Source organism: Malus sylvestris, chromosome 7 (genome assembly GCF_916048215.2).
Source record: "Malus sylvestris chromosome 7, drMalSylv7.2, whole genome shotgun sequence".
Taxonomy (NCBI): Eukaryota; Viridiplantae; Streptophyta; class Magnoliopsida; order Rosales; family Rosaceae; genus Malus; species Malus sylvestris.
The window spans coordinates 17,715,552-17,724,964 of NC_062266.1; the positions used below are offsets into that span (position 1 = coordinate 17,715,552).

Sequence of the window (9,413 nt, forward strand, 5' to 3'; positions counted from 1 at the left end):
TCACAACTTCTTGAAGTAACATTGTATCTAGCAGTGATCACGATTTCTAGAAACAGTGGTCACGATTACTAGAAGTGACAATAAATCTATGAAAATAATTTACAAAATTATATATATATTTTTTAATTAACAAACAATTAAATGTTTTTCATGAAACAGGAAAGAGGGGGAAAGAAGTGGATAGGGATACATGATCAAGTATGGAATCAACCAAGTCTCCTATATTCTTGGAAATTCCAACAATTTAGGGATTTGGCGTGGTCCGCAAGTAATTAAGCTCCTTAGAGGATGCAATATTTACTCCTATTTATCCTCTGGGACCCTCTTAGTTAACACATATTTTCTATCCATCTCTCTCGACTACTATAACACCATTATGGGGTTAATATCTGATAACACAATTATCGCATACTTAATTTTCTTGCCTACTGCTTGATTCTCATAATTTGCTTACTAACTTGACCGTCATAGTGACTTTGACGGCACCCTGCCGGTGCTAAGGTTACCTTACCGTTATTTTCTGTTTTACAGATAATTGAGTTTGTGCATACTTTTTCTCTACAGTGGTGCGAAAATCTAGTTTTAATATGTATTTTATGTGAATTTACTAACTATGCGTTAAACTATAATTTACGAAATTGAAAATAACTCATCAAATCACACAAAAGCATATTCACCGTCCAACTTCCAACTGACCAAACTTTACAGGATCTGATCCATTTGGCTTATCCATCATATCTATTGGTTATATCCAATCAAAGCAAACAACAATTCATGCTTATTCTGCTTAACACAACAATGCTCTCTCTCTCTCTCTCTGATACCAAAACGGTGCTATACTCTCTGTCAACTGTCATACGTGAATTGTGAGTGGTTGTGAGATGATCAAATAAATGCCTACTTACGTAACTGGCGACAACACAAAAAACTCAGCATTAATTGATAGCACCATTTCTTCGCCTCACCTTCTTCTGGAGAAACGTTTCAGTATGTTAAAAACACAACTTAATATACCAAATGTCATAATACAATTGATTGAATTCTTTTTTTAAAGTTTCGAGTCAATTATATTATTACACATGTTGTTTACAACACATCGAATAGTGTCTCCTCTTGCCTGTTATTTTATTGCCTCCACCACATTCACTCACCCACCACGACCACTTAAATTATAACTTTTGCCCCAAAAGATAGTACAAAAAGTAAAAATAGTAGATAATTACATTTTTATACACTGAGGTGTTTACATTAGAGGAGGAAAAAAATTAGTATCAAATTCATCATCTAAAAAAATTCAAACTAGGAAGTTCTCATTTATATGTAAAGAAAAATATTACTATACGATAATACTAAATAACAATAGTGACCAATTTTTCTCAACATAAAAAAAAAGTAACAAGTAGTGCACGTTACTTTTGCATAGACTGAATTTACTTTTACCCTTAGTTCTTTGGTTCAAACACAGAAAGTGAGAGAATAATTACGATATTTTAAATTACTCCGATTAACACAAATTGTAAAACCGAATCTGATAACATGAACTTTGTGTCATCAACATCAAAATGATCACATATTAACACAGAAATTAAATTCACAAAACTTTTAACTAAAATATAAAACTCCAAAAAGGTTCAATTTCCCCAACAATTTTTTGCTTTTCACAATCCATGTTGAGCCAGACTCATTTTCTGGATTTAAAACAGGGGTGGACCCGAGTCAATACCCGAACCACCAGCCTTGCATTGTGCTAAGAACGCACTCCCCAAACACGTGTGCAAGTCATCACACGTGCGTGCAAGTTTCATGTATCCTTATCACCATGCAAGGACTCTCCAGTGCGGTTCGTTCTTGACTCAATACCCCCACCAGATTCACTCATCATGCACCGCCGCCTAATATAACTTACACCGCCACCGCCGCCACATGCACAACCACATTAATAAAAGTCTCCTAACAAAAACACAAAAGCTACAAGGTGAGGTTAGATCACGTGACCCCACACAGGATATATGATCGGATGGATGATCAGCTCTCACAATGGAGGGCGGCCTTGATCTTCTGGACGGTACAGGATATGAGGTGGTTCACCGTCTCCACCGACTCCACGGTCAGCTTCGCTGTCGGCAGGCTGTTCACCAGGATCTGAAACGTCATCGTCAGGAGGGACCCGCTCACTCTATGGCCACCGTCGTCAACGCCACCGCCACTGTTGCCGCTGCCGTGACTGCCGCCTTTGCCAAACATGGGCCCGCGCGAGCCTGGGCCATCAGGTACGATTGCGAACCCGGATGGCAGGAGCGCCACATAGGCGGAGTCCCCGCCGTTCATAACCACGTGCATGGCCGGAATGTCAACAGGCGCGTACACAACAAGCGACCCTGCCGCGTCTATGCATGTCTCTTGTAGGATCAGCATGCTACCTTGGTTTGCGTTTGCCTGTACCATCACAAAAACAATACCCTCAGTATCCCATTATTTTACACGTATGCCACTTCATAATTTAAGAGTCAAACCCTGACCTCACTAGCCGGACTTTTTTTCTTTTTATTTATTTTATTTTTTCAAATTAAATAAAACTTAATAAATAAATGGTAAAAGGTGAGGTCAGAAAGTAACTACACAAGAAGTTGACAATCCCCGTCCTTGAATTTTGACTTTTTTTGGAGACTACCGAGACAACCACTCTCTCTATTGTCTGCTCTCTGCCACCCCTCTCTGCCATCCCAAAACGTCCCTATGCATGCTGCCAAATTCCAAACTTGTCCTTTCCACATTCACCTTTTTACACCCCCACCCATAAACACATTGCCTCACTCGCCCCTTCCCCAGCAAGGACACATTCGTCATTATAAATAAATAGAGTAGTGCTACACTTACGATCTAGTTGTACTATCATTTATACCCGTTATCTTACGTAGGTCTCATCACTATTAGAAAGATAGTACAAGTAATAATATAACTATTAAGAATAACATTTTTGAAAAATAAATAATTCGGTTTTGGAGAGAAAATGAAACGTACTCTGGCGCGCAGGAGGGAGACGCAGTTGCCGGGGTCCTGACCCTTGGCGATGTGGGCCATCTCCTGCATAGGCCCACCGTTGGAGAGTATGTCCCACTCGCTCCTTAGTCGCTCATCGCGCAAGAAATCAAATAGCCTCTGTGGGGAGACTGGCAGCCAGACCGAAGTGGCAGCGCTGAGCACGACACCGGGCGGCTCTCCAGGGTCGTCTAGGCTCTCCCGAGTCATGACCCTGACGTCCTCGTCGACATTCCCGGCGTTCAGCTTGGTCCATTTGTGCACCGTCGATGCGCATACCCCGGCACAGAAGTTGTCCGTCATCCGCTGCGCCAGCTTCAGCATGCTCCTCCTTCCGCTGGCAGTGATGGCTATTACAAAAAATACACAACTAATTATATCAACAAACATTATCCATATTAATCAATTCATTAAAAATGTTAGATTGATTGATAAATACCAGTGTGGTCGCGGGAGGTGACGCAGGAGGACATGAGAATGGCCTGGCACTCGGATTGGCGTTGAAGGGTGGCAACCCACCGTTGGGCGCCGAAGCCCATGCCGGAACTTAACAAGGGTCGGTATAGGTGGTGGACTTGGCTCTCATCGTACTCTGCATGCTCAACCCATGTAACCTGCAACATTAGATTATAAATCACATTAGTAATTATCTTAATTAGCTTAACATAATCACACACTATAAATGTGGTAAAGATTTGCAGAGTTAGAAAACTTGAACCCACAAGTGGCCCTCTACCATAATAGCAAAGAAAAGTGTTGCTCTTGCATCACCACAATGTGGGTTTGAACCCCGTCGGCTCCCTAATCTAACATCTAATCTAACAAATCTATCGTTTGACATAAAAAACTTGAACCCAACCCACCTAACAAAAACCAAAATGTGGGAAATTTAATTACAAAGCAATAATAGTTTATGGCCAAGGTAGGCAGACGCCAGCTATCAAAATTCAAGTTGTTTCCAATATAGTTAGTAGTTGCAGCATTGTGGGGTCAGTGACACATGACACATACATAGCAGTTTTCTCTGATGCGGAAGAAATCATGCAGGATAGTTACGGAATGTGAGAAAATACAAATACAGAAAGTCGACCAAATAATAATAACAAAAGTCAGAGACATGGAATCAATCACACGGCCATCGAGCAAAAAATGAGTTAAAATATTTGGGCGAAGATATAGTTGCGCAACATTTAAAGGAAGAGAGGGGTGACATCGAGATTTGTAAATGACGTTGGTGTCTAAAATACAAATATGTATATCATATATTGTATATACGTGTCTATATTTATATATAGATAAGACAACTATAAACAGAACCCTAGAGAGGAGTGTGGGGAGAGGGGAGAGGAGCCATGTAGAAACAAAAGAAAGGCAGTCTTGGGAATTTGAATAGGAAGTCTTGGATTAAGAAAGGGCTGGAATACAAGGCCAAATGACAAGCATCAAAGATTGGAATAGAAACATCAAATGGATAAATAATTTGACCTGATTTGAGGATTGCAAGGCAGTTCTTTTTTATTTTTAAATGGACCAGCTACTGGCTTCAACACGACAGTCCACTTTTTGGTGACTGTAAAGACTCACAAAGGTATTTTAGCCTCCTCCTGACCATCATCTTGCGATTCACTAGATTCAAGAATTGAACGAGAACATGCCGTGTAAAATACGGGCTTGAAATTCGTCCCCAGCCACTGGACCACCCCACGGTGGTTGATTGCAAGGCAGTTGGGGTTATTGAGGATTATATGAAATTAATGTGTTCAAAATTTTGGTAATGGAGGCTTCTCATGGATAAAAACTTGGGGGCTCAAATCCTAGGGAGTGTAATAAGTAAATTAACAATAATATTTTAGGGTTGATTTAAAAATGGGATCGGAATTGTTTAATATTATTAGAATAAGATTTGAGACCAGATGATAAGATTTTGAGGAAGGTTCCGATTCTTGGAGAGGGCATTAAATATTGGGTTGGTGAAAAAAAAAACCATCAAAGAAACTGAGACAGTGTGGTGATCTAGTGCGTAATCACTAGACACAGAAAGTTCTTCGATGTATGAGCTTTTCTTGATTAATTAAGAATTAATTAAGTGGTGGCTTTGGAGAATGAAGAAAATTGCATGATATTTGACTTAAATAAATGGTGTCACTCACAACTAAGCTACAATGTTGCAGTTACTTCAACAGATTCATTAAAGAGCAAAGGGAAAGAAGAACACATTACTTGGGAAAAGCACAATAAATTTGAACCAAACAAATATGAACCATGTAATGTAACTGAAACTGTGTACTTGAGTTGTGCCGCAGTTAATCATCCATGCCCGCATCACGAGGGCATGGATGATTTTTGCGTGATTTCTGACCGCTAAGGCTAGTAAGTTTGATTTCTATTTTACTAGCAGAGAAAGTACATTAATTTAATAGACTGATAAGGACATTAGTACTAATTTTACCTTAGAGTACCCATTGGGCATGTCTTGCACAACACAGCCAGAAGGAAGCCTCCTACAGTTCATAAATGTCGGTACCCCGGTGGTGTCACGGATGGCGTCAACTGACACGTCAACCACAGCCCACACGCCCTCTGCGTGCTGCTTGCAGAAACGGAGGAAATTGACCTCACGAACCGGAACCAAAGGCGATAGGACTTGCAGTTCAGCGTGCATCTGAAATGTGAATAATTCAGATAAAATGCAGCAAAACAAAGAACATGGTTTAAATTTTTTATTTTTTTTCTTTAGGACTGACTGACAATCAAGTACTTACCAGTTGAAGTGCACCATTTCTAGTTCCTCCCATGCCACTGGAAATCACATCAGTGGTTGAGGTTCTTGCAAGCACACCAGGAAACATCTCCAACCATCGATTCTGTGAAAAAACAAATCAAACAAAACGAGAATTAAGTTTGAACATAAAGTAAGTAAAAAATTAAACAAGCATCGGAAGCACCAAGAAGTACCAAAAAAGAAAAGCATTTTCATTCATTGCTACTACAATTAATTGCATCAAATTTCAACACAAAGTGTTTGGATTATTACCGAATCCATCAAAGTTTCAACAAGAGTTAAGCTGTTGATGATGACCGTTCCAGACTCCCTAGAAGCCTCGGAGACGAAACCATTCGGTTTCAATCCAATGCAAGGAGTGAAATTTCTCATGTATTCCTCATGGTTCAAAACCTCCCTTCCACCTTCTAAGCTCCTAAGCCAAAGGGGCTCATCCGTCTGAGCCATCTTAACCAATTCATCCATGGCAGCCAAAGCAAGCTCTAGAAAGATTGATCTTTCCATCGACCGGTCTAGCCCCGTCACACTAGGCCTGCCATGAGACACAACTGACATAGCACTCCCAATCCCACCTCCAAAATCATTTCCCATGGACATCGATGTAGCCACATTGCTCATCCCACCAAACCCATTGCTCCCAACTCCGAGCTCCAAAGTGGAGCTCGGGAGCAGAGGCCCCATGGATGCAGCCAGGGATGAGATGGGTCGGCCTAGAAACTTTCCGGCGAGTGCACAAACTCGGTCCAAATCATCCTTCAATCGAGCATTTTCGATCCTGAGGTGCTGCTCTTCTAGTGATATATCTCCAATAATTGCCGGACCGCCACAGTTTGAGCAAATTGGGTTCCTCATAGCCTCACGAATCGACATGTTCTCCGCTCGGAGCTTATCGTTCTCTTGCCTCAGCAACGAGTTCTCATGGCGTTCCAGTTGCGTCTAGAAAGTCCAGCACAATCAAAACTCCATCAACATCAAGGCAAAATATAAATAAAAAAATGAGACTGAAAGCGATAAAAACAAATAAAATAAAATAAAAGGGGGGTGGGGGAAGGAGATGTATATATTTACCTTCATTTGGGTTCGGCGATTTTGGAACCAGAATTTGACTTGTCTAGTCTCCAAGTTAAGCCTTCTGCTGAGCTCTAATCTTTGCTTCTCATCAGGATGAGGGCACTCTTTGAACAGCCTAAAAAACCACCAAAAACCGAAAAAATAATACAAAAATATCAAACAAGAACTCAAAAAGTTAATCAGTTTATGCAGCAACAATAAATAAATAAATACGAAAAAAATGGGGGTTTTATTATCATACGCTTCAAGTTCTTGGATTTGCTGAGGGGTGTGTCGGTGGTAACGCTTCTTCTTACGAGGGTGGTGGTTGTCAGCGGCATCTTGATCGTCCCCAGAAGCACCATCCATGTTGTCACTCCCAGATCTGCTCTCGTGCTCTTCCTCTCTGCTCCTTCTCCCGCCGTTGTTTGCCTCATAATTCTCAGCCACTCTCGTCACATCTCCTTGCCCATCCACATTTGTCTGCTGATAAAATATAACCAGAAAATAACAAAAACCCAGTTCAGATTTCAGGCCATTTCATCAGAAACAAAGAAAAATCGATCAAAAAGAAGAAAAAAAATGAGAGATGCTTACTAGGGCAAGTGAGAGTCCCGGAGAGTTGAACATGGATTTAGTGAGAGACTGAGTGACAAGGCGTGGCTGAGCTATTGCACTGGAGGGCATGTTGTTGCTGTTGTTTGTGTACGGAATATCAGCCACGATTCTTGCACCGACACCACTGCCGGTACTGTTGTCCAGAAAACCCCCAAAACTCATCAAAAAAATAAAAATAAAAAACCCAAGACTATCTTTTTTCTTTTGTTCTTCAACCCTATCAAACCAAACTCCTGTCGTCTCTCACTCCAGATTTTGCTCCTATTTCTTTAACAAATTTACAGCCACTTAATTTGTTCTCTCTCTCAAAAATATTTGGACGGAAAATAAATTGGAAGAAAAAGGAAAGCACAGAGAGGCAAAGGAGACAAACGTTTCAGAGATAACCCAAATGTCTCCAACTCCCTCTCTTGCATAGTTTGGGGAGGATTTGGTTTTGGAGAGAAAGAAAGAGAAAGAAGGCAAGCAAGCCCTTTTTGGGTATCTCCAGCTGCTTAGCTCTTCATTCTTTATCCCTCTCTCAAACTTTCTCTCTCTAAAAACTCACCAAAACAGCTAAGCACCAGAAGGGGGCCTCAAATGACTGCTGTTTGGTTTGGAGGAAAACTAAATGGGGGAACCCTAGTTTTTTTGGTGAGAGTGTTTATCTCTGGTTCCACTGCATGCTTGACTATTCCAAAAGGGCCTGAGAAAATTAAAAAAAAAAAATGAGAGAAAGGAAAGGAAAAGGCTTATTTTTTTTCCAAGATTTGTTGCAGAGAGAGAAAGGAAAAGAAAATAAAAAAGCAAGAGAGAGAAGACGGAGAGAGAGAGAGACAGAGAGAGATAAAACGCACCATGTGGACACTTCGTAGCCTTACAAATACAAAGCTCCAAAAAGGGCCGGTTGACTCTCTCACTCTCTCTGAAAGTCTGTGAAAAAACAGTCCAAATTTTGTAACTTTTTCTTACTTTTTCTTCTGGGACTGGGAGGTTCAGATTTATTGACTCTCTCCCAGCTTTGGTACTGGTAATGGGATCTTGTACAAAAGTTTATTTCTTTACGAGAGGTCCGGATTTTCCAGCTAAAATCTAAGATATTTGCTGTGATTTGAACTTTCTTACTGTCCCTTTGTCCAGACAATACAAAGATGATATATAGTTCCTTAAATAAATAAATAATAGTTCATTAGGTATGTATGGTATGTACTTTTGGTAAAGAAATATGGTATGCAATTAAATTATGGAAGAATATCTTAACAATCTGGCCCAATTTAGATTTAGCCTAATCTAAAATCTACACGTCCTAAAGGAGGGTTAATCAACTTCCATGCTAAGAAATTTTGTTGAAAAGGAAATAAATAGACATAATATATTTTCGACAATTAGTTACGGAACCCTGTAAGAGCAAGCGCTTGAACATTTGTGTTGTTTAAGCAGTTGGATCGAATTTAAACCGTATCTCATCAAGAATCAATTTGAATCATTGAAGATAATCTAACTGCCAAAGCGTGGTTACCCATGTTCAAAATTTGACGTGGAAAATTTGGTGGAGCTGATTGATTTGCTGGATCTACTTCATTTGGTGTTCTAGGATCGTGGCAATGATTAGATGATGCGATAGACCAATGGGCATTGTACTCCTAATCCCAATCTATGGTTTGAGATTTTATTCTCACATGATCTCCTTATAACACATAGTTTAACAGTTTTATTTATCTGTGTAATCGTGAGGATTCCGATGAGCTTGAACGAATGTTTGAAGATTACTCGTTGCTTTGCGATTAGTGATGTTTTATTGTAATATCTTTAGGTCTAGTTTGCAAGGACCCTTTTGGGGCCGTTCTTTATGATATGTATTTGTATGTCATTTTATCAATGAATGAAATATTGTATCATTCTTTAAAAATAAAATAAAATAAAATTGGCGTGCAACTTCCTGGAA

General features: G+C 40.0%; 1 protein-coding gene across 2 annotated transcripts; it reads right to left on the minus strand.

The window, feature by feature from the left end:
- Positions 1-1,585: 1,585 nt before the first annotated feature.
- Positions 1,586-8,291, minus strand: LOC126627707 (homeobox-leucine zipper protein ANTHOCYANINLESS 2-like). Of its 2 annotated transcripts, none has more exons than XM_050297223.1 (9): positions 7,469-8,291; positions 7,134-7,354; positions 6,890-7,007; positions 6,074-6,757; positions 5,802-5,903; positions 5,489-5,701; positions 3,479-3,653; positions 3,022-3,389; positions 1,586-2,436 (listed from the first exon to the last, which is right to left on the minus strand). In XM_050297223.1, exons 1-9 carry the CDS (start codon positions 7,649-7,651, stop codon positions 2,026-2,028), a joined length of 2,475 nt encoding a protein of 824 aa, XP_050153180.1. In that variant the 5' UTR covers positions 7,652-8,291; the 3' UTR covers positions 1,586-2,025. The 2 variants fall into 2 exon arrangements, with proteins under 2 accessions (XP_050153180.1, XP_050153179.1); XM_050297222.1 differs by having other exon boundaries at positions 7,134-7,357; positions 7,469-8,290.
- Between the last annotated feature and the right edge of the window lie 1,122 nt (positions 8,292-9,413).